This window comes from Castor canadensis, chromosome 10 (genome assembly GCF_047511655.1).
Source record: "Castor canadensis chromosome 10, mCasCan1.hap1v2, whole genome shotgun sequence".
Taxonomy (NCBI): domain Eukaryota; kingdom Metazoa; phylum Chordata; class Mammalia; order Rodentia; family Castoridae; genus Castor; species Castor canadensis.
Genome location: NC_133395.1, coordinates 111525423 through 111548500, shown reverse-complemented (window position 1 = coordinate 111548500; position 23078 = coordinate 111525423). Strand labels below are relative to the sequence as shown.

Below are 23078 nucleotides of genomic sequence, written 5' to 3'. Positions count from 1 at the left end.
GTCTCAAAGCCTGGGGGTTGGGGGACCAGTTTTTTGGGGTTGGTGTTTTAGGAGGAAATAATTTTTTCACAAGTACTGTCCAAAAGTGACTTGAGAAATATTCAAGTAGAGACTGCAAAACTGAAAATTCTTTGCAAAGGAAGTTCTTGTAATACACAGCTGCTAAAGGACAAGCAGCTGAAGAGTATATTTTTTAAAGGAGCTGAAAACAATAGTGAAAATTCATACTCATTTTATTGACTGCTGACGTTCAGTTTCTGAAGCATCTTCCAGCCTTCTCTGATACTGTCTTTCTGAGGCTTTTCTACGGTAGACATCATCTGTATCAAACAAAAACTTTGCTTAAGGTGTTTAGAAAACTCAGACTTTTAGCAAACCATCCTGATGAGTAAAATTTATAAAAATACCCAGATCGGAGTAATTCAAATAATGGTCTATTTCTGTCACGTGTTTCTGGCTCTCAACAGTAATGTTTAACCCAATGCCAAAATAAACAATTTAAAAACAAAACAAGTTGAATGAGAACTATGTTAATGGAGTTCTAGACGTTAGCAGGATAAATACCAGCCTCTCCAAAGATAGGATCACGTCCTGGCACAAATTTTAGCACTGTTTTATGCCTTCCCTCACTTCCTTCTCCCCCATGATTCTCTTAACTAAAACCTGGCCCCTCGATGGCATTTCTTGCCCTGTGGTTCTCTAATGTTCCCTCCTCCATACCCCAAACCTCAGGGTAGGAGGGGAAGTCAGTTTCCTTGTGCTCAGCAGCTGCTTTTCTAGACTCTTGATTCTCTAACCTATGGTAAAGAAATCCTCTTCCTTTAAAAATCCTCTTCCTCAAGGGCTTATGCCATTTGACTATCACCATCTCTGCGCTGACACCTGCTCTCCATCATGCCCCTTCAGTCACTGAAAACACTGGCCGTTGGCTCAAGCTCCTTGCTCCATCATATGCCTTTTTTGAAAGCATTACCACTACCCTTATGGATGACACACTGGCCTCCTTCACCTCCCTGACTTTTCCAGTTACTTTCTGCTTGGACCACAACCTCTTTACCCTTTCAGCCCTCCTGACCTTAGAGTTTGCCAGCTTCTTCCCCAGGCCTTAGTCCCTTGTCTTCCCCTGTTCTCTCTTTCTGCCACACTAGCTGACCTCAATCTTTTTTTTTTTTTTTTTAGATGCTGGGGTTTCAACTCAGGTCCTGCACCTTGAACCAGCCCTTTTTTGTGAAAGGTTTTTTTGAGATAGGTCTTCTGAACTACTTGCCAGGGCTGGCTTTGGACTGGGATCTTCCTGATCTCTGCCTCCTGAGTAGCTAGGATTACAGGTGTGAGCTACCAGCATCCAGCAATATCTTACCTTCTTGACACACCCTCAAAACCCCAAACAGATTTATCCAACTTCCTACTCCATTTACCCTGCCTTGCGGTGCCTCTGCTGGGTCACAATCCAGTTTCTCAGCCATGACCCTTACCCTTCTTTATTCACCTTTGAATGACCATGAACTCTTACTACAGAGAAAAGTCATTGTAAAGAACTCTCTTGGAGCTCATTCCCAAGGTTACTCCTCCCACTCAACACTGATCCTATCCCCCTTCTCAAGGGTGAAGTTTCTGATCAGCATTTGCATATCCTTCAGTCTCTTAATCACAGGAAGTTATCTCCCCTTCACCCAGTGAAATTTCTTTACCCTCCTAGCTTCTGCAGTAACATTCCTTGTGTTCCTCCTTGCCTGTCTGGTCACTCCAAGTTTCCTTAAACATACTGGGGTTGGACTCACCAAAATTTGCCTATGAATGGTCCAGAAATCTAGATTTCAACTCCATAACTTTGAGATCTGTTTATCTCCACCCCTCCACATCCCAAACGGAGCCCAGGGTCACCCTGCCTGTGTTCCACACCTTTGTCCCACCTGTCCCATCAGAAGCCTTCATACCCCATCTCCTAATCACCTCCCTCCCCCACCCCTTGCAGGTGATGGAGCCCAGGCCCTACATAAGGAAAATGTACCACTGAACTACACCCCGCCCCAATGGTAATTATTTATGATTTGTCTTCTGAAGTAGAGGACCCTCTCTGCCTTGTTCATTAGATCCTCTCCTGGGCGGTCGTTAAATACTGAGTAGATAGAAAGAATCACTAACAAAAATGAGTTGGCAATTCACAAGTGATACTGTCTAAGGAGAGAGGCAAAACAATGCCAGGTGTTCTTTTCACAGTGCTGGGCATCTGACCTGGTGACAATAATCGCCCTATTAAAACGAGTAAGTAGCTAAGCCAGGGAGACCAGCGCCCTCCAGGGTTTGGCAGAAGACAGGCAGTTAGGAATTTCCAAGAATCCTTAGGATCCACCGCCTCTGTTGCAGTAAGCAATACTGTCACCGGAAAGGGTCAAGAGCAGGCTTGAGGGTAAGGCAGCCAGACTCTTCTCGAGCATGTGCCCTCCAAGTGCAGGGAAGGTGGAAGGGCGGGACGCTCACGTGTGCGGAGTACAAAAGAGCCCCGTGAGTCTCGAGCGAGTGTTGAACCAAAACTGCCAAATGAATGGACTGCACTCGCCCTTCCGACCAGAGTAAAAAGCAGCTCTGCGCTGAGTGGAGTCAGTATCTGCAATCTAATTCCCGCGGGGGAAAGGCCTGCCGGCTCGTGCCTTCCTCAAGGGAAACGGAGGCTACTGCGTCCCCACTTACAGAAGGTCTCCTGGCCCACGCGCACTTTAATCATGATCCACTCCATCGTTCCTCCCAGGACAAAAAAGAAGGGCAGGAACCTGTAGATTCCGAACCGCTGCTTCCCGGGCACCCGCTGCAGAACTCGCCTCACCTGGGCCCTGAAGAACATGCTCGACTGAAATCGTGGAGAAGACTACGGCGGAACCAGATACGACTGGAACGCCAGGATGCAGTCGAGGGAGGCCTGCCAGTCCTGGTTGTGTTTCGCAGCCGAACTAAGCGACCACAGCTGCGCGCCTCTGCCGGCCCCCGCGGACCTTGGCGAGCGGAAGTTGACCGCTTCACGCGTGGTCGGCTCCACCAATCAGAGTGAGGCGAAGTGCGCGGATCCGCTAATCAGAGTACTGTTTGAGTGCGCATGTTCCGTGAGGCTGAGCCGGCCTAAAGCAGCTGGCGCACGCGCTTCGGCTCTGGGGATGGGCACCGCCCGAGGGGCGGAGCCTCCAACGTGGCGTGGCCTGGCCCCGCCCTCGGTCTCCCTAGTGCTGTCCTGGGCTGGGAGTTGAGCGCCGCGCCCCCTACTCTGCCTCCGCCATCTTTTTTCCTAATACCCTGACCGAAGTCACAACCCTTAGTGAAGGACTAATGTTGTTCAGCACCATACTCTAAACTGCAATTCCGTGATGCTTTGTTTTTCTTCGGGGATGTAATCGGTGACCAGACTTCTAAAAATTTGATATGTATTGTTGAAAGCTGAACTTTTCATTTTCACAACAAAAGTCTCAGTGTCTCAGACAAAGCCTAAAATTATTACAATGCTATCCTATATGGGTACTTACTGTTATCCAGGCACTTGTGGGTGCTTTTTATGAATCGTCTTTTTTATCGCAATAATTGCAAAAGAGCACGATGGTGATGAATGTTGCTTTGTCAAACCACATCCCTCCTCCATAGGTACTCCCTTAGCTTCCCCCTTGTCAATTCTCTAACCCTTAAAAAGGGGGCCTTTTATTGATGCTGTGAGAATTTAGTGAGGTAAGAACTACTGACCACAACACCTGCAACATAGTAACTGATCAGTTAATGTTAGCTGTAAGAACCAGAGCCTTTACTCATATCCTTTCATCCTGCATCACTGCGCTTGCTGAAGATATCCATAAGGGTCATCACCCTTGTTACCTAGGGATAAAATAACTGGAGGAATAGTTTTGGAATGAGGAACATCTATGACAAGCTAAGACAATCAAATAAACGTCTATGACTATTTCCTGTTCACATGCTGGCTGTGGGCGGCCTTGGCTGTCTCCTTTACACCCATTCTGGAAAGCCGGGCAGGAAGTGGGCTTGCATACCACCTGGTGCTTGCTCCCTTTTCTCTTGGTGGTTCTGAGGGCTGGACCATGCAGGGCGTCCATGCTCCTGGACGAGGTTCACATATGCCAAGTCCCCAGTGCCTACCAGGCTCAATGGGACCTACAGAAACATAGCCATCCACAAGTCCATCTTTTGGTCTTGCGCCAGTGCCCTTCGCAGAATCTGGCACATTAGGTTCTCAGCCCAGGTGCAAGAGACCTTCAAAGTGCACACTGCACACAACCTTAAGCCCAGTCAGCCACCCGGGAAACAACATGCGCCCAGCGGGACCGCTCATCACCAACAAGGGCTGGCCTCCTCGCGACCCAGTGCACATCCTGGTACACCTGCAAGCTACAAAAGCTGATCTGGGTAGAAAAATTGAGGAAGAAAAGAGGAATTTCGTCGTAAGGTCCGGCGACATTGCTAAAACGGACAGCGGCATATCAGGAGGAGGCCTGCACTAGGCAAAGAGGAATTTGATGTAAGTTGGCCATTTGTGGTTCCTGGCCCACAGCCCCGCAGCGCACGCCCAACAGCCTCTCTCCAAGTTAGAAGAGAGCACCTGTGGCTAGGTATCGAGCGGCAAAAGAAGAGGCTGCCTCAGTGGTCTCAGCTGCCCTGCAGGTCCAGCAGTCTCACCTAGCGTGGGACTGGCATTGGGGAGCGCGCGGGAAAGGCTCTTTATTCGCGAGGTGAGTGAAGCGGACCGAACTCCGGTCAGCAGGCAGACAGACAGGCAGGCAGGGACAGGGGCAGGGGCACAGGACCGCCAGGCAGGAGGACTCGGGGACTATGCGGAGGCACTGGGATCAGGAGGACCCAGAAGCTGAGAGGAGGGACAAGAGGACCCCGGGAGCCGCGTGAAGCCGTGCGCTCCAGCCCTCTTCTCTCCACACCCCAGCCGTCCAGAGCCTCGCAGGAACGGCAGGTCTTAGGCTCTCCGACTTTTGAACGAGGGAGCAGACAAGGAGCCGCCATCGCCGCGGAGACGACCGAAAGAGGGACACAGAGCCTTGAGCCGCGGGAGGAACTGGGGGGAGGGGGTCTGGAGCCCGCCCTGCCGGGTCCCGGGGCCGCCCGCCCCCCGGGCCAAGTGGCGCACCCATTGGCCGGCCGGGCTCTGTGCGCCGCGCCCATTGGCCGGCCTCCGTGAGGAGCACGAGGCCACCGTGGCGGGCAGGCAGTCGGAGGGCGGCGGGCAGGCAGACGGGCGGAGGGCTGCGCGGGCGGCGCGCAGGGGGCATGGCGGGTGCGGGGCTGCGGACGGCCGCTCGGCGCTGGCTGCTGTGCGGAGGCCACGGTGGGCCACGAGCCGCGTCGTCCTCATCCTCCTGTCCTGGCTGCGGCCCGCCGGGTCCAGGCGCCCCCTGCCCTGGCGCCCCGCGCTCCACGCCCGCCCCGGCCCCTGCCCCTGCCCCCGCCCCCACCGACGGCGCGGAGCACAGTGCGCACCTGTGGGCTCGTTACCAGGACATGCGGAGACTGGTGCACGGTGGGTGAGCCTGGGTGGGCCGAGCGCAGGGGAGGCGTCTCCCGTGCGGCGGCGGACTGTTCGGGGTGCCACCCCCGAGCCATCTCGGGCGCCGCTTCGTAGGAAGCGCCTGGTGGGGCTGGCCAGAGCCTCAGAACCTGAGGCCCGGGACGCTTTTTGGAAGAGGTTCCAGCGAGTCGTCCCGGCTCCCGGGGAGGTTTGTGCCAGGTCTCGATCAGCAGGAGCTTGGAGTACCTGGAGTAGCCTCAGGCGAGTGCTGCCCTCCCAGGTCCTGCCTGCGGGGGGCAGCGGCGGAAACGCTCCCTACCCCTTGTTTTCTGCCGGCCCTTGTAGTGGGACTGCTGTGGACAAAGCCCGCGAGCAGTGCTCCAGGGACAGGCTCCTGGGATCCGCCTGATCTAAGAGGACACCAGAGGGGTTTTCGGGGACCTCTTGGTTTGGTCCTGGAGGTCCGGCGCACTTAGCAAGGGCTGGGAAGGCATTGGAGAAACAGACCGAGTCACCTGCTCCCCTGGAATCCTGAAGGGTTGGCTAGGGTTGCACAGGGAACCTGTCCTCCCCTACCTTCTTAATCCTTGTGCAAAATGAGCTCATATGGCCCAAGCTCCCTCCCAGAAGGCAGGCTGGGGCCAGAGGGGACACCTGAGAACCGAGAGTGCCGGAGGTCTGTCCATTTCTCTGGGTGGGACTAGTGGGGCCCTGCCTCTGCAGCAGAGAGGTGTGGTCTGGACCATGTCCCTATCACAGCCCCGCTGGATGGCCTTCAGGGCAAGCTTCACCCGCTAGGACCCTCAGGCATAAAACAATCTTGGGGCCCCTGTCACAGGACTGTGGTGATAACTCAGAAAGAGCCAGCTAAGAAGGGGTAGGAGAGCTCCTGGAGGAACCCAGAGGGGTGATCTGGTTTTCATTGTCTGGTAAGACAAAGTGGCCTGTCTAGAAGATTCCTGGACAAGGGGCTTCCACTCTAGTGTGGAGGCCTGGAGGATGGCCCGGACTCACCACCTGACAAGCTGAAGACAGAATAGTTAGGGCCTCTGAAGCCCTGGGGGTCCCGGGTTGAACTTGTCTCATGGAGGGGCAGGCTGGGGTGTTATTTAAGACCTCTTTGTTCTACTGTTCTACACCTGGAGAAGGCCCTCTGAGGAGCCTTGAGGGTGTGGGGGCTGGAAAGAGAAAGGCACATCTACTGGGCATTGTCCTCCAGGAACCTTCTGTGTTCCTAAATTCCTCTTGTACAAAGTCCTTGCCACCAACATGCCATACTGAGCACCACAGCGAGCTAACTTCTTGCCTCTAGGCATGGCCCTGCCCATCTGGCTAGGTTTTGTGAGGGAGTTTCTGGGCATTGAGGTAGGCCTCAGTGACCTCAAGTCAGCCCCTCACCCTAAGAGAGTGCAGCAAGGACCATCACCTCCCACCCACCTTGGCAGGCCAGACTGAGGAGAGTGTGATTAAGGCAGGTGCGGTGACCTGAATGTGTATCAGCTCAGTTGCCTACTGTGGGGTGGTTTGGAACAAATGACTTTATATCCCTGAATCTGTTTCTTCCCCTGGGCCAAGTGTGATTACCTCCCAGAATTGGTGAGGATTGAACAAGATGATCCCCTAGGTCTCCTGGCTGCAGGGAGAAGTTGGACCCGCAACCTGGAGGAGAAAAGGAAGAGGGTGGACAGTGCTGAGTCAGGGCACATCCTTTCCTGGCCCCATACCCCACCCCATGGAAGGAAGTGGGACCCTGCAGCAACCAGAGCTGTGGTCTTCTCAGTCCAGAGATGGAGCAACAAGGTCAGGCCCCGTGGGGGCCTATTTCCCCAGCCTGCTTTGCCCCTTGAAATACTGTCAAGAGCAGAGGTAATGCCTGGACTTAGCCATAATTCTGTACCAGAAAGGGACTGCACAGCCAAGTAGACGCCTCCCGCACTGAGGGGCTTCTGGACAGTGCACTGAGTCATAATCACAGTTGGTATTCAGCAATGCAGGGTCATGGGGAGTGTGAGAGCCAGCTAGGAGGGAGGCCTAGGGTTCTACTGACCCCAGGTGAGGTGCATCTTAGAAACAGCTCTCTAGAGAGCTGTCTGTGCACATCCAAGTGAAGTGTTCTGTCCACAGTCAGGGATCTGTGGAGCAGCTGCTCTGTCTGCTGGCCAGAGGCCACCAGAGGAACCAGCCACACCTGTTCCCACACCCACACCCTGCACTTGACTCCAAAGCAAGGCGAAGCCCTGTGTTCCAGTGGGGCCTTGGAGGCAAATGCTCTGGGCATGAGAGCACTCCAGCTTTAGGGAGGTGTCTGCCTTTGAGCACAGCAGCTAACAGACATGCTGTGAGGGGCTTCTACCTCTTGATTGGGATGGGTGTAGCTGAGAGAAGGATTCCCTGGAGGCTTGGACCCAGGCAGTGTCCTGTCTGCCCCTCTCTCCCTGCAACCTCTGCTCGGGAGTGACACCAGAAAACCAGTGACAGGTTGCTCAGGGCTTGGGAGGTATATCACCCATTTAATCCCACATGTGTGCAAGTACAGAGCAGGAATGCCACACAAAATAGATTGGTACAGTTTTTATTTCCCCTATAGAGATGAGGAAATAGGCCCAAGGACTTAGGTAACATTCCTGATTTCATCACCCTAATAAGAGAGACCCCAATCTGGCCTGGCTGACCTCATGATCCATGTCCTTGCCTTCACATCACCTTTTCCCAGCTACCTCCTCCAACCCCAGAGCCTTCTTGGCACAGTGCCCTGCTCAGCTTCTTGCTATGGGTCTGAGGGCCAACTTCAGCTGCTTGGGAGCAACCAGAGCTTAGGGTGGCCGTGACCACACCAGGGAACAGCCTGAGTAATGTCCCAGAACCCAACATCACACGTCCTGCTTGTCATAATTAGCAATGTTCCTGGCTTTAGCCAGGGAATTTCATTATGTGAGCTGGCAGACAGCTAAAATCTGATTAGATGGGCCTTGTTCCCAAGGCTGTGGCAGGTGTTCAGAGTTGGCATCCTGAGCGTCACACGGACTTCCCACCCCACTAATATTCTTCAGCCCCTAGTCAGACCAAGGCAGAGCCAGCACCCTCTGAGGTGGAGTCCTCAGTCCCCATATGCTGTCCCTCACAGGTATCCTTAAGGGGCTGAGGTGAAGCCAGTGGACAGGTGAGAAGGGGCAAGGGACCAACAGAGGTGCTCTGGAACAGGTTTTGAGTAGGCATTTTGAGCTCAGAATGAGTTGGTGGAGTGGCTCAAATGGTAGAGTGCCTGCCTAGCAAGCATGAGGCCCTGAGTTCAAGCCCCAGTACCACCAAAAAAAAAAAAAAAAGTTACAGCTGAGGCCAGATTGAGGAGTTGACTCACTGCCTGGCTGAGGGTTGCCATCAGCCACCTATCTGATGGGCCATAGTGATAAGAGCCTGAGACAACACAGGTTCAGTGTACCTAGGGGGCTGCTACTGAAGGGATAACCCAGGCAAGGTATAATAGTATAACCATGAGGAGGAGCTCCAGCCATGGGCTTGGCTCAGTACCAGCTCTGCCTCACCCCAAGCCCATTGACTCTGGGCAAGTGCCCTCTCTTTAAGCCTGTTTTGTGCCTGTGCAGCATTGAGCTAAGATTTGCCTCTGCCATGACCATCAGCCCCATGGTGCTGCCTCCTTACATCCCCTTCCTCTAGACCTTCTGCCCCCTGAGATCTGCAGCCTTCTGAACCCAGCAGCCATCTACGCCAACAATGAGATCAGCCTGCGTGATGTCGAGGTCTACGGCTTCGACTATGACTACACACTGGCCCAGTACGCAGATGCATTGCACCCTGAGATCTTCAATGCTGCCCGGGACATCCTGATCGAGCACTACAAGGTGAGTCTCACCAGGCTCTGGAGGCTGCGGGGCCCATCCTGGGCTGAGCCCAGGACTCCTGGCGCCCTGGTCTGAGGCCTGGCCTGCTTTTGCCCAACAGTACCCAGAAGGGATTCGGAAGTATGATTACAACCCCAGCTTTGCCATCCGTGGCCTCCACTATGACATTCAGAAGGTGAGCGACTGGATACATACCAGGGCTACTTCCTTAACCTCCCTCTCTCCTAAAAGAGGTCTCCTCATCTGTCCACCTGTTGGTCTCAAAGCGGTAGCTTCCTTTTGGTATGCGCCTGATCCCTTGGAGTCCAGAGGCATCTGTGGTATGGGGGATGGAATAGGCTGGCTCAGGGCCAATGATGGAAAGTACCTCCTCACCCCTGGGTTCCCCCAGAGCCTTCTGATGAAGATTGACGCCTTCCATTATGTGCAACTGGGAACAGCCTACAGGTCAGTGCTGTCTCTGCTCCATCCCACCCCTGCCCCCATCCTGCTACTGCCTGGGCTCAAACTGAGGGTGTCTGTGCCCCCTACTCAGGGGCCTCCAGCCTGTGCCAGATGAGGAGGTGATCGACCTATACGGGGGCACCCAGCACATCCCACTGTACCAGATGAGTGGCTTCTATGGCAAGGTACTCTCTGTGCCCACTGCTGCACAGAGCAGTCCTGATCAGTGATCTCATGATGGGTGCTGGCTCCCTGGGAAACAATGCCCACACTCTAGTGGCCAGCCCTGGCCCATAGGCCATGCCCTTTACCAGTGTCCTAAGGCATATCTGGAGCCCTTAATCTCCAGTGCTGGGAGTGGTGGGGCTAGAGGGATGACTGAAACATGGCCTCCTCCCCAGGGCCCTTCCATCAAGCAGTTCATGGACATCTTCTCACTGCCAGAGATGGCACTGCTGTCCTGTGTGGTGGATCACTTCCTGGGCCACGGTCTGGAGTTTGACCAAGCACACCTCTATAAGGACGTGACGGTGAGGATGCTGGGCCTGCCTCCTGGATGGCAGGAAGGTGAAGTCTAGCTACAACAGGGCAGGCCTTCCTGGGGCCCACTGAGCCTTCACTGTGTGCCTCTGCTTCTCCCAGGATGCCATCCGAGATGTGCATGTGAAGGGCCTCATGTACCAGTGGATTGAGCAAGACATGGGTAAGGGTGGACAGTAGCCCTATCACACATGGCCTGCCTGAGTAAGGGCCAGGACTGTCCTCACAGGCTCATCTTCCCCCTCAGAGAAGTACATCCTGAGAGGAGATGAAACATTTGCAGTCCTGAACCGCCTGGTAGCCCATGGAAAACAGCTGTTCCTCATTACCAACAGTCCTTTCAGCTTTGTGTGAGTTCAGCCCCCTGTGGGAGGAGGGGTGGATGGGGTGGGCAAAAGCATACCACCCTCAGACCACTGAAGCCAGTGCAACCTCTGCGCAGGGATAAGGGCATGCGGCACATGGTGGGTCCTGATTGGCGCCAGCTCTTCGATGTGGTCATTGTCCAGGCAGACAAGCCCAGCTTTTTCACTGATCGTCGCAAGTATGGTCCTCGAAGGGGCTGTGGACTTGGAAGGGGGTGGAGGCCCTACCTCAGTAAAGGGAATCGGGCACAAGGCCAGATTGGCCTTTGCTCACCACTCTTGCTTAGGATGAGGACACCCTCTTATTGGTGTGCACTTGAATGGCTGGGCCTCTTCAGGGGAGAAGAGGGAGGTACTCAGCCAATGGCCCTGTCACAGACTGGAATTTACCCTCACCCAGGCCTTTCCGAAAACTGGATGAGAAGGGCTCACTCCACTGGGACCGGATCACCCGTCTGGAAAAGGGCAAGATCTATCGTCAGGTGAGTGCTATCTGGGGAGAGGTAACACCTGGAAGGCACAGGGACTAACCATAGCCTCCAGGGAGGCAGCACAGCCTTACACTGAGGGACTGGAGCCAGCAGCCACCAGGACAGGGCTGCTAAGGAGCAACTCTGGGCAGTGTGGAGTCTCTGGGTCACGCTGCCTGGGTTTGAACTCTAGCTCTACTCAATAGCAGAGGAGGAGCCTGGCCTAGTAACCTCTAAGCCTTGTTTTCCTCCTTTGCGAAAGAAGTATAATGCTCTGCTTGAGTTGAGGTATAAAGCCCTTAGAATGTCCTGCAGTTGCTAAGTACCAGTGAATGGCACTGTGACTAGTAGGGGCTGAACACTGCTGCAGGCAGAATCAGCCTGGTTGGGGACCCTCCAGGCCAATGGAGGAGACATCTCATGGACGCTGAGGATATGACCCCCTGCCTGTCTGGCTAGGAAGATAAGAGGGGCTAGGTTAGGGCATTGAGTGGCCATGAGAAGGAGGTGATTAAGGCACTTGGCCCTGGCTGGAATGTAGAAATCTTAACTGAGCTGGGCTTTGTAGTGGGGGGTGAGTGTTCCCAGAGGCCTTGGGCCTGGGGGGAAGCCAGCCATAGACCGGTGTTGGGTGCCCAGGCTTGGCCTACAGACAGTATTCCCACTCCTGCCCTGCTGCACCCAACTCTCCACATCCCATCAGGCACAGGCTCACCCCCTTGGCTCTGAGGGTGATGTTCTCCCTTCTCTCGGTATCTGGCTGTAGCCCACAGCAGGTACCTTTGTAGAAAGGTGACTTTCTTCCTTACAAGCTGTTCAGCTCTTCTTTATGTCTCACATTTTGAAGTTTTCCTGTACAGAATAAGATCCTGCTTGTTTGTGGGAGCCTTCCCCTAAGTTCCCTTTCTCTGCCCCTCTGGAGTCTCTCTTGATCCAGGAGAGCATCCTCAATGCCCTCTCTGTCATATTTCTTCATTGGCTCCCCACTTCTGAGTTCTTCCACAACCACCTTTCCCTACTGTTCCTACCTTTCTGAGGCTTTGCCAGGTGTGCATTCTTTATCCTCTGGTGGGAGCACCTGCCCCTGTTGGCTGCTTCACTTCTAGCTCTGGCACTTCCATTTCTGCCCATCCCTCCCCACACACACACCCGGGAGCTTCCGCAGTTATGTTTGGGCTTGGCTGAGTGTTTCCATCTCTCTTGGCTTTGGAGCAGGAGAAGCATGTGGGCTGTCAGTGAGCTCTGCCATTGGTCTGCTGGGCCCCTTTGGGTCGGGGCTGTGGCAGCCACCAAGGACTTTGTGAGAAACAGATCACAGAGAGAGGCCGAAAGAGGGACTCAGCCTGGGTTGGGTGTGAGGCAACAGGGAGGGAGGCCTTTGAGGGCTATAGTGCAGTGAGGCCACGGGAAAGGGCAGCCCGGCATCCGGCTGGGTTTGGCCGCCTCTGGGGATTTGGGAGGGTTGGTGGAGTTCTTCATAGCTGAGGGAGTCCATGAAGAGGTCAGGGAAGTGCCCAAGGCACCTCAAGAACTAGATGGGGTTGTAGAAGGGGCAGAAGATGCACCCACCCTGTGTTGAGCAGGGCCTTGGTGGTGCACTTGAAGGTGAGCAGCCCTGTGGGCACAGTTGGTTCAGCAGTGCCTCTCTCCACTCCCTAGGGAAACCTGTTTGACTTCCTGCGTCTGACAGAATGGCGAGGCCCACGAGTGCTCTACTTTGGTGACCATCTCTACAGTGACCTAGCGGTGAGGGAGGCAGGACTACAGTGGGGGAGGGAAGGAAGCCCTCCCAGCTGGTGCTAAGGCCCATCCTACCCTCCACCCACCAGGATCTCATGCTGCGACATGGATGGCGCACAGGCGCCATCATCCCCGAGCTGGAGCGAGAGATCCGGATCATCAACACAGAGCAGTATATGCACTCGCTGACCTGGCAGCAGGCACTCACGGGGCTGTTAGAGCGAATGCAGGTGCAGGGGCAGTGGGAGTGGTGGGCTCCTGTGGGGAGGGGCTGGTGCTGCAGCCTCATGGGCACACACACCCCGTTGTTTCCCCAGACCTATCAGGATGCAGAGTCAAGGCAGGTGCTAGCTGCCTGGATGAAGGAGCGGCAAGAGCTGAGGTAAGCGGGGAAGAGGACAGGACCGGAATGCTATCATGGCCCTTCTTTTGCCTGTCCTTCACACCCACGTCTCCTCCTCAGGTGCATCACCAAGGCCCTGTTCAACGCTCAGTTTGGGAGCATCTTCCGCACCTTCCACAACCCCACCTATTTCTCAAGACGCCTTGTGCGCTTCTCTGACCTCTACATGGCCTCCCTCAGTTGTCTGCTCAACTACCGCGTGGACTTCACCTTCTACCCACGCCGCACACCCCTGCAGCATGAGGCACCCCTCTGGATGGACCAGCTCTGCACCGGCTGCATGAAGACACCCTTCCTTGGAGATATGGCCCACATCCGCTGAAGGCACCTTTATTGTCCATGACAAACCCCCTCAGTTCCTCCAGTGGCATCCACTCTGGGCAACCATGAGACAAGCAATAAAAGTGGTCTTCTTCGTCCATGTGCCATTGCTCACTTGACTGCAAGGATTCTCTGGGTATCAGGGAAGTCCTCCTCCATGAGCGAGTCCTGGGAGACAGAGGCCATTTGCAACAGGACAAGACTAGGCCCAGGTCCCCTTCCACAGCCTCCTGTCCCCACCCCCACTCACATCGAAAGGCTCACAAAAGGCATCATGGCTGCCAAAGACAGGGTTGGGGACAGAGACCAGGGTTGGGCTAGTCCCTTGTTGCCACGGAGAGAAGTCATCATCGGCATCATCTTCTGCCTGGAAGAAGAGGAGTGAGGGGCCTCCAACAAGATTGATGGGCCTCCAACAAGATTGATGGGCCCTGTATCCCACCTGTCCCAAGCCTACCTGGAAGGCAGAGAAGCCAAAGCCTGCAGGCTTGCTTCGGGCACGCAGGTAGAGGGCTCCAGACACCAACCCAAGCAGTGTTCCAGCAGCTACCACAGCCCCCACACTTGTTGCAACAGGTGGAGCCTCAGGTGCCAGAAATGCCCCCTACAAGCAAGGAGAGCATCAAGGACCTGGCCAGAGCTGTACCCTCACCCCTTGGTGCTCTACCTCCCCTTTCCCTGGACTCACGGTCTGTGGGGGTGCGAGGAGGGGGCTGGCCAGAACATGGATGATACCATTGACAGCCATGATGTCCCACATGATGACATGGCTAACCACAACTGCTCCTGGGGCCTGCAGGGAGACCAGAGTGAGTTCCCGAAGGTGAGTGAGGGCCAAGCCAAGGGTAGGGGCAGAGGCCAGTCTTACCACCAGGGCCCCAGAACTGTTCTCGGGGCTCAAGTCACTGATGATAAGGCTGAGACCTGAATGGGCAGGGAGCAAGGTCCCCTGGCTGGCATTGGCGCTCAGGAAGGTAGCATTGGAAGCATGCAGCTCCAGGTCTGGGCCACTCAGTGTCTAGGCAGAGCAAGCTTGGTTCAGTTAGGCCAGCTGGAGGGAGCCAACCAAGCCGTACTATTTCCACACCCTTGCTCTTACCGTATTGTCTACAAAGCCTTCATTAACAGGGACAAAGAGTGTCTTGTAGGTGAGCTCATCATCTAAGAAGTCCAGGAAGTCGAGACCCCGCTGGGTGGCGTTGGCATAGCTCAGTAGCATCTAGTAGGGTGGGGAAACAGGGCTGTGGGCAAGCTCTCTTTCTGGGGATCCTACCCCCCTACCCCTGAGGCTGGGCCTCATGCACACCCCATAGAAGGTGGAGAAGTTGGCAGTGGCAGCCAGCACGTCAAGCAGCTTCCCATTGCACACGCTGATTCCATCACCCACAAAACCGACCCGACAACTGCAAGCCACATCTGCAGAAAAGGCAGGTCAGTGGCTCAGTGGGTTGGTGAGAAAGGAACAGAACAGGAAGTGGGGCACGGTGGGGTGCACACACCTTGCACACGGTAGCAGTAGGCATCCCAATGCTCTGAGAGGTTCTTACGGACACCCAAGCTGACTACACCTACCCGACCATCACCACAGTCTGCTGCAGGAAAGACGACAGGGTGGGCAGCAGAACCATTGGCCAGCCAGCCCACGAGGCAGAGGTGGAAGCCCAGCTGTAGGAGCAGTAGGAGATACTCAGATGTAAGGCCTGACTCTAAGGACCCCTGGAGGCTTGGCTCCAACTCCTGAGCCCCACGTACCTGCTGGGCAGCAGACAGCTGAGGAAGTGTAGCAAGGACACCTCCCTGGGTCCCACATGCCACCTCAGCCTCTAAGAAGGTCAGGCCATAAGGGCCACTGCTGGCCTGGAGGTGGAAGACACCTGCCCGCTTCTCTGCAGGAAGGAAGGTATAGGATCAGCCAACTGGCACCCAGGAGCAAAGCAGGGTCTTGGGAGCAGGTGTGGCAACTCACCCTGGAAATGTAGGTCTGTGCACACGGCATCCGCATGGCAGGGTGGTGGCTGGTCCAGGCAGCGGTCCACGGGTGGCTCAGGCTCCTCCAGACACTGCAGTCCGTCACCCACGTAGCCTACATGGCACTCACAGCGCCGTGTGTTCTGGTGGCAGGGAGAATAGTGGGCACCCTGTAGAGACCAAGGAGTGAGCCCATGGGACCGCCCCGGCCTGGCTGCTTACCCCACCTGCTTACCGGGCCAGTGTTCAGACAGTCAGCATGTTCACTGCAGCCCCCACGGTGGCTGTCCAAGCAGGGGTTCCGGGCCCGGCAGTTCCAGCCATCACCCTCATAGTTGGGCAGACAAGCACAGGTGACCACTGTGCCTACTTGGCTACAGTTGGCATGCTCACTGCAGCCGCCATGCCCCTTCTGGCACAGGTCCACCACTGGGGGCAGGAAGGAGTGGCTGAACCAAGTGACTGAGGAGGTCAGTAGCCTCCCACCTGCACAGCCACCTGCTTACCTGTGCACACACGGCCATCACCTTCATAGCCCAGGCTGCACTCACAGCTGTTGCCCGCACGACACATGGCCTGGGGTGCACAGGGTGGGGTGCACACAGACTGCAGCTCTGTCCCCCATCCCACATGAACAGGTCAGTAGCTGGTCTCCACCTTCCCACCCTACCTCAGTGCTTGTACCTGAGTGGGTAGTGGGGACATGCACCCATGGTGTGTGCAAGTGTGCAGCATAAGCGCAAGGGCCACTCACCCAGCTGCACCTCACAGTGTGGCCCAGTCCAGCCTTCATCACAGAAACAGGAGCCAGAGCCTCCAAGGCCGTCATCACAGTGACCATGGGAACTGCAGCGGCAGGCTGGGGAGAGGGACAGGCAGGAAGGTAAAGGTTGGCACACTGGCCAGAGGGAGTGGGGCAGGGCAGGGATGGCCTACCTTGGCAATGGAGTCCAAAGGCACCCGGGGCACAGAGTTCACAGGCTGTTCCAGCAAAACCTGAACGGCACTGACACTGCCCACTGCCACTCATACCATCCAGGCACACACCATGGTCACTGCAGGGGCTGCTGGGACCACCAGGGCAAGCTAGGGGGTAGAGTGGGAGAAGTGAAGTTGACCAGGGAATCATCAGGACACCCATACATGCAGCCCAGCTCTGTCATCTGTCTGCAACCTAGTGGTGCTCTTCAAGGAGTACCAGTTCCATGGCCCCAGACTCCTGAGAACCCACCAAGCACAGAGAACAGCCAGACCATCCAGTGCTTCCCCCTCAACACACTTGTCCCACCCTGGGGTATCCCAATACCCTTTCTCAGGAACCAACTTGAGCCTTTCCCTTAGCTACCTTGGCAGTCACTGCCATAGTGACCAGGACAGCAGCTGGGCTTCCAGTTAGTGGTGACACAGTTGCGGTGGCAGCCCCTGCCCAGGCGTTGGGGCTGGCTCCAGAGGCTGGGCCGTACCCACACACTGCGAAGTGCCAAGGAACCCAGAGGAGGGGTTGTCCAGAACTTGGAGTAGTAGCGCCAGCAGGCCTCAGGGCTGCCCTGGCCCAAGAGGAATCAGACCACAGCCAGCCTGAGCTTGGTGGTTTTTGGCCCCTGCCCAACCCCCAGCTCAGCCTTAGCCCCTTACCTGCTCCTTCGATCCCTCAGGACAGGGCGGCTCCAGCCCACAGATGCTACAAGTCTTCTGGAAGGGATAGAAGCCAATACCACGAAGTCAGGTAGACAGACAGGACAGGGAGCCCTGCCCATCTACATAAGGCGTCCTCACCAGTCGCAGTGGCCGGGTCTCAAAGCGATCACAGCGAGCACCAAGGCCAGGTGGCTCCAGCAGCTGGTCAATGCCATAGGCCAGGCCACCTTCAAAGGGCAAGTGCCGCTGCACAATGTGGGCGTCATCCTCGCCCACCATAAGCTCACCCTGCAGAGGATGTAGAGTACATGGGGGTCGTTCGTGGGCACTAAAGTTCCTCACTGTCCCTCCTGCGGCCCTCATCCAAGCCCTCTTCCCAGACTCACTGGCCGGACCCGACTGCAGGAGAAGGAGATGGGAGTCCCGTGCATGGTTCGGAGTGGGCCCAGGTTGGGTAAATCAGCTGCCAAAGCCTGAACAAATGTAGCCACGATTGGAGCTGGGTAGGCAGTCTAAGCTGCAGGTAGAGGCAGCCAATGACTGAAGATGTACCCACCTCAACATTGCGTATCACATGGCCCCGCAGAATGGCTGACAGCTTGTCACGGTGGTCCTCATGGTACAGCCAGGCCTGCCGGTCAGGAGGTAGGGTTTGCAGGGCAGAATCTGTGGGCCACAGCATTGTGAAGGGCTGATGGGAAGCATCTCGAAGCATAGGCAGGAGGCCAGCCGTCTGGTGGGTGGGAGCAAGAGGTATGGATCACAGAGACCAGGAAGGGACTCCAGAGACCCAGGCTTAGGCAGCCTTCCCAGTAGCTACATTCATCCCAGGATGACAGTGGTCCCTCCTTATCTGCAGGGGATACATCCCATGGCCCCCAGTGGATGCCTGGAATCATGAATAGTACTGGAACCTATATATTTTTTCCTATACCTATGATAGGGTTTCATTTGTCAAGTAAGCACAGTAAGAGATTAACAATAGAGCAATGGTAACAATAAGCTGTGATAAATTACTTAAAACTTATTGGACTGGAGGCATGGCTTAACCCGTTGAATGCTTACTTTGCAAGGATGAAACCCTGAGTTCAAACCCCAGTACCACCACAAAAAAAAAAAAAAAAAAACCTTGTGAGTTATTTGGGGGGTTTTCCATTTAATAGTTTCAGACTGTAGAAAGATCATGTCTAAGGGGGACTCTTGTTCATGGGAACGTTTGCAGGGATGAAATTGTGCACAAAGACTTAAATGACTACACACTCGTCAGGTCTGCAAGCTCACATAGGCACAGTGTGCCCACACTGGGAGGCTCATGCACACAGACGTGGCCTATTTGGACAAGGGCCTAGTCACACAGGCACCTTTACAGGGGAAGTGAAGCATACACACTGTTGCACACACATGCACACTGACACGGCCATATGCGTAGGAGTGGTACCGTCACAAGGTGGCTGAAGATCTTGTACCCGAAGCTCTCCGCTGCCATAGTCACATTTCTCTGGGGAAAGGCACTCATAAGCAACAAGGTCAGGTGGGAAGGGAGGATCCCAGGCTCATGCCCAGTCATACCCGAGGAGCTGGGGTAGCGTCAGCCTCCCAGTGTAGTACATCTGGTGGCAGCAGGACACGGTCAATGAAGTGCAGGACACCATTCACTGCCTCATGGTCGCTGCTCACTATGCGAGCAAAGTCATTGAGGTATATGCTGCCCTGGGGGTGGGCACGGAGTGAATGAAGCAGATTGGTGGGGTGCTTGAAGAGCTATGGGTGAGATCTGGACAGGAGTCAAGGCAATCTCAAACACGCCTTAGTCTTAGCTAGGGACTGTGGGAGCAGGGCACTAGTGCCAGCATGGCTTGGGAATCCCAGGTTTGGAAACCCAGATTGTGGGCAAGATGCAGACAGGCCTCATCTCCCTCTCACTGTAGTACTCCTCAGGCTGGGTCTTAAATGCATGGAGGCAGAGGCTAGTCTTGAGTGGACCTGAGTTCTGGGCCTGAGGCAGGGGTGCTGGGCTCACCTCCCTCTCGCTGAAGCGCAGTGAGTGTCCTGAGAGTGCTGTGGCATATCCCTCATCCAGCATCTCCTGGCTCCGAAGCTGCCGGCAGCCAACCACATGGTAGCGAAACACAAGCTGACGATGCGCACGAATCCTAGCCAGCTCGTCCTAGGTGGAATCGTGAGGGGAATGGGAACCCCCTAGTTGTTGTCTCTGCCCATGTAGTGCCCACCACCAGAGTGCTTATCTCCCCGCAGCTGTGTACCTGTGACAGGTTGGTCATCAGATCTGCATGCGGTACGAAGATTGTGAAAGGCCCATTACCCTTGAGCTCCTTGTATTCCTGGGGGATGGGGGACAGTTGAATGGAAAAAGAGCAACCTGGGACCAATTTGGGGCTTCCATGGGTCTTCTGGAAAGACTTGAGGCCAGACTGACTACTCAACTCCATGATCAGAGGCAAGTGGGACCTGCAGGTCACAAAGGCTCCAGGCTTGTTACTTACCAGGAGGTGGAGGCTGAAGAATGAGGCATGCTTGTCCCGAAGGAGTTCCTGGGGGATTGAGGATCAGTTCAGATTTTGTATGGCTACTATTCAGGGGCTGGTGCCTGTTCCAGCACCTGTAGCCCAAGAGCTGGCCAAGGTAGAGATGAGGAAAGGAAAGCCAGGGTAATCTGAGCTGGGGTCAGGATTAATTTCATGTGTCATAGCTGAAGTTAGAACTAGGAAAAGTCAGGGATCGCGTCCAGGGTTGCAGTCGAGGCAAGGATCAGGATCAAAACTGGGATCTTAGCCAAGATCACAGTTCAGGCCCATGGGGCATAACTAAAATCAACTAAGGGATCAGACCTGAGCATCATTACCAGGCCAACTCGGGCACGGCAGGTGAATCCGTCTCCCACAGTGTGGGCTGTGTCACAGGTGCATGTCCTCTGGCCATCCCCTGAACTTTTGCACACGGCATAAGGGCTGCAGCCTCCATTATTCTGTACCGGGGACAGGAGAGAGAGAGAGGTATCAGTAGTGTCCCCTGCCCTGGGGAAAGAGACCACAAAGGTCCCTACCCAGCCCCCAAAGCCCTATTTCTGACCAAACTTGAGTTAGAGAAAGGAGGCCCACCCTACAGAAGTCCTTGGTAACCTCCTGGGCAGGGGTGTTGCTTCCTGCCTTAGTCACCTCTGTGAAATGTGGCAGTAGGGGAGCCTGACCTGGGAACAGAGGTCCAGAAGGTCACAGGTCTGAATGCCATCACCACTGTAGCCCTCGCGGCAGCTGCAGGAGACCTGTCCCAAATCCTGATCAATGGGGCTGCCAGGGGCCAAGAGCTGCCAGCACCCTGGACAGAATCATCATCCTCCACCCGACTCTCTTCCAGGCCTGGTCTGAAAGGAGGCCCCACCCACTGGGAAGGGCACAGCTCTACCCCGCTAACCTGCTGAGGTCCTGTAGGGATGCAATCAGCATGAATGTGGCAACCCCCATGGTGGATGAGACAGGCATTAGTTTCTGGGGAAAAACACTGGGGTAAGAAATGGTCCTTGAAGGCCGTTCCATCATCTCTCCATCTGCACCTCCAGTTGCTCATCCCCTCCCCTCTGTGGGTTCCCAGTCCCCACACCACATGTGCCCCTCAACACTTCCTTGTCTGCCTCAGATCACTAAAACTAGACCCTCCAGTCCCACACGCATCCTGGTTGGGGGCCCCGGTCTCACCCTGGCACAGCTGCCCATCGCCTGTGTAGCCATCACGGCAGGTACACGTCCGCTGTCCAGGTGCCACCTTGGTGCAGTTGGCATGAGGGGAGCAACCCCCATGGTCATGGGCACAAGGGTCCACCTCTAGGGTTAGATGGTTCCAGAGAGTTGTGAAGAGCAGGAGAGGGGGATAGGAAAGGAGGGCATGAGAGAAAGGAACACATCAGAGAGCTAAGACCCAAGACGGGACAGCAGTGAGGCTCTGTGGGAACAACCACCCCCAACATCTCAAAGGAGAGCCCAAGGCAGCCACGTGGCAGGACCTGAACAGTAGCTGCCGTTGCCTGAGTATCCTGCAGCACAGATGCAGACAGCAGCTCCAGCCGAGTCCTGTACACAGCTGGGAGGGACGGCAGCAGCTCAGCCTGTGCCTGGCCTGCACTGCCTTCAGTCCCCCACCACTTTCCCAGGTTGAGCTCACTCACTTGGCATTAGGGTCACAGTTCTTGAGACACTGAGGGCTAGAGATTTCTGAGGGTGGGAAGAGAGTTCTGGTCATTCAGACCCAGAATTGCCTCCCCGTCATCACTCACCCCCACTCCCCGGAACCCACTCACTCTGGTCACAGTGGAGACCCTGCCAGCCCACGTTACAGACACAACTCCCATCACCTCGCAGGCCCTCCTGGCACAGCCCGTGGGCACAGTCACACACTGTGAGTGGGATAAGACAGGAAAGGGTTAATGCCATGCCTAACCCCTGCCCCTGCCAGGATGTCCAGTCTGCTCTGCTCTCCAAGGCACCACCATGCTTCCCTTCCCAAGCCTCACCTCCAGTGCAGGTAGGCCCGTAGCGGCCCAGTTCACACATCTCACAGGCTGTTCCATGAAAGCCCTCATGGCAGCGGCACTCCCCACTGCCCAGGAGCCTGTCCTGGCACTGCCCGTGGCCTGAGCACACACCTCCCACACCCCCTGGGCACGGCTCACACAGCATGCCAAAGAATCCGGGGCAGCAGTCGGGCACCTGAAGGAGGATGGAAAGGAAGGAGAGGCCCAGCATAGGCCAGAATGGTGTCTGGGACAAGGGAGAAGTTGGGGGCAGAGACAGTAGCACAAAGCACCTTGGAACCACAGACCCGGGGATGGGTAGATACAGAGGTACAGAGAATGTCTTCTACAGCTCTCCCCTGGCAAGAGTGGGGAAGCTGGCTCAAATAGGAGGTCTAACCCAGATGGATCCCACAGTGAGGAGCAGAGCCAGGCCTGGTTGCCACTCTGACTTGAGGCGAGCTCCCTTCTCTCCCCTTCCCTTCCTCAAGCTACCCTTGCTTTGCTGGCCTCACCCAAGGCTCAGCCCTGACTCTGCCCTTGAAATCCAGTACAGAAATCATCCCCCCGTCACACAAGGGCTCCCTTTCCCACCTATTCTTCCCTGGCCAAAGCCTTTGAATGGAGTGGGGACGCTTCAGAGCAAACCTGAATCTTCTTGACACAGGTGTAAGAACAGCCTCTAGAGAAAGAGATGCCAGATCTGTAGACACAGCTCTTCCTGGGTGTGTCCTAGAAATGAGACAGGCAGAAGTCAGCCAGTGGCTTGGGCAGGGCCAGGTCAGTGACTAGGGAGGTCGACAAAGGGGCTTCAGGTATCAGAGTGAGAGAAGGGCTGGCGCTGGGGGCTGGAGCTCCTTGGGAGGAGCGAGGGCAGAGCAGCTAAGCCCAGCCTCACCTGTAGCTGGAAGCCCTGAGTGCAGCGGAATTTCCGGGTGCAGTTTATGCATTTCTCCTACAGGATAGGAAAAGCAGGGCATCAGGTGGTCCAGGAGTGGAGGCCCCCAAACCCACCACCTATCCTCCAGGGCAGGCTGACCAAAGCCAAACCATTCAGGCTAACCAGCAGCCCCTGCTGCCCTCCTGTGGCTCCAGCCTCTCACCCTCAAGGCCTCTGCATGGCTGTGTAGGCAGCGACTTGAGCCCACGGTCAGGACCCCCGACAGACCAAATAGCGAGCAGCCAGGGGCCTCTAGCAAGGGGCCTTCTATCGGCACATGGTTCACTTCAGGCTGGGAAGTGGAACAGAAAGCTGAATCCACCTACCTACCCCTCCACCACCCTTACTTTGGGGG

At 55.6% G+C, this 23078-nt stretch overlaps 3 protein-coding genes across 12 annotated transcripts in view; 1 reads left to right on the top strand and 2 right to left on the bottom strand.

The window, feature by feature from the left end:
• Positions 1–215: 215 nt before the first annotated feature.
• Positions 216–3095, bottom strand: Uqcc5 (ubiquinol-cytochrome c reductase complex assembly factor 5). 2 transcript variants are annotated; one of them, XR_002213044.2, is made up of 2 exons: positions 2825–3095; positions 216–320 (listed from the first exon to the last, which is right to left on the bottom strand). XR_002213044.2 is itself a non-coding variant. In XM_020175199.2 (2 exons), the coding sequence occupies exons 1-2, from the start codon at positions 2840–2842 to the stop codon at positions 229–231; spliced, it is 243 nt and encodes an 80-aa protein (XP_020030788.1). In that variant the 5' UTR covers positions 2843–3047; the 3' UTR covers positions 216–228. The 2 variants fall into 2 exon arrangements, 1 of the variants encoding a protein (XP_020030788.1); XM_020175199.2 differs by having other exon boundaries at positions 2692–3047.
• Positions 3096–5231: 2136 nt separating this feature from the next.
• Nt5dc2 (5'-nucleotidase domain containing 2) lies at positions 5232–13750 on the top strand. The gene is made up of 14 exons (XM_020182538.2): positions 5232–5521; positions 9185–9369; positions 9470–9544; positions 9761–9816; positions 9905–9998; positions 10215–10343; positions 10456–10516; positions 10601–10703; positions 10796–10897; positions 11119–11200; positions 12848–12934; positions 13018–13158; positions 13246–13310; positions 13392–13750. Exons 1-14 carry the CDS (start codon positions 5272–5274, stop codon positions 13651–13653), a joined length of 1692 nt encoding a protein of 563 aa, XP_020038127.2. The 5' UTR covers positions 5232–5271; the 3' UTR covers positions 13654–13750.
• The window catches only part of Stab1 (stabilin 1), a 26197-nt gene continuing 16746 nt past the window's right edge, over positions 13628–23078 (bottom strand). For 5 of the 9 annotated variants that reach the window (XM_074043878.1, XM_074043881.1, XM_020182533.2 and 2 more), the window contains 35 exons: positions 22887–23015; positions 22682–22738; positions 22432–22515; positions 21784–21979; positions 21571–21666; positions 21439–21484; positions 21277–21353; positions 20972–21097; positions 20691–20764; positions 20467–20541; positions 20122–20244; positions 19763–19810; positions 19523–19600; positions 19279–19425; positions 18828–18968; positions 18697–18756; positions 17815–17991; positions 17645–17731; positions 17397–17546; positions 17256–17312; positions 16966–17167; positions 16557–16706; positions 16375–16479; positions 16127–16234; positions 15856–16049; positions 15619–15763; positions 15405–15538; positions 15152–15317; positions 14959–15068; positions 14752–14871; positions 14521–14670; positions 14341–14445; positions 14110–14256; positions 13903–14019; positions 13628–13820 (listed from right to left, as the gene is read on the bottom strand). In XM_074043878.1, the coding sequence (XP_073899979.1) occupies positions 13764–13820; positions 13903–14019; positions 14110–14256; positions 14341–14445; positions 14521–14670; positions 14752–14871; positions 14959–15068; positions 15152–15317; positions 15405–15538; positions 15619–15763; positions 15856–16049; positions 16127–16234; positions 16375–16479; positions 16557–16706; positions 16966–17167; positions 17256–17312; positions 17397–17546; positions 17645–17731; positions 17815–17991; positions 18697–18756; positions 18828–18968; positions 19279–19425; positions 19523–19600; positions 19763–19810; positions 20122–20244; positions 20467–20541; positions 20691–20764; positions 20972–21097; positions 21277–21353; positions 21439–21484; positions 21571–21666; positions 21784–21979; positions 22432–22515; positions 22682–22738; positions 22887–23015 (4038 nt within the window). In that variant the 3' untranslated portion in view covers positions 13628–13763. Of the gene's footprint in view, positions 13821–13902; positions 14020–14109; positions 14257–14340; positions 14446–14520; positions 14671–14732; positions 14872–14958; positions 15069–15151; positions 15318–15404; positions 15539–15618; positions 15764–15855; positions 16050–16126; positions 16235–16374; positions 16480–16556; positions 16707–16965; positions 17168–17255; positions 17313–17396; positions 17547–17644; positions 17732–17814; positions 17992–18696; positions 18757–18827; positions 18969–19278; positions 19426–19522; positions 19601–19762; positions 19811–20121; positions 20245–20466; positions 20542–20690; positions 20765–20971; positions 21098–21276; positions 21354–21438; positions 21485–21570; positions 21667–21783; positions 21980–22431; positions 22516–22681; positions 22739–22886; positions 23016–23078 lie in introns of those variants that run through there. The other 4 variants (XM_074043877.1, XR_012436312.1, XR_012436313.1 and 1 more) reach the window with 4 other exon arrangements.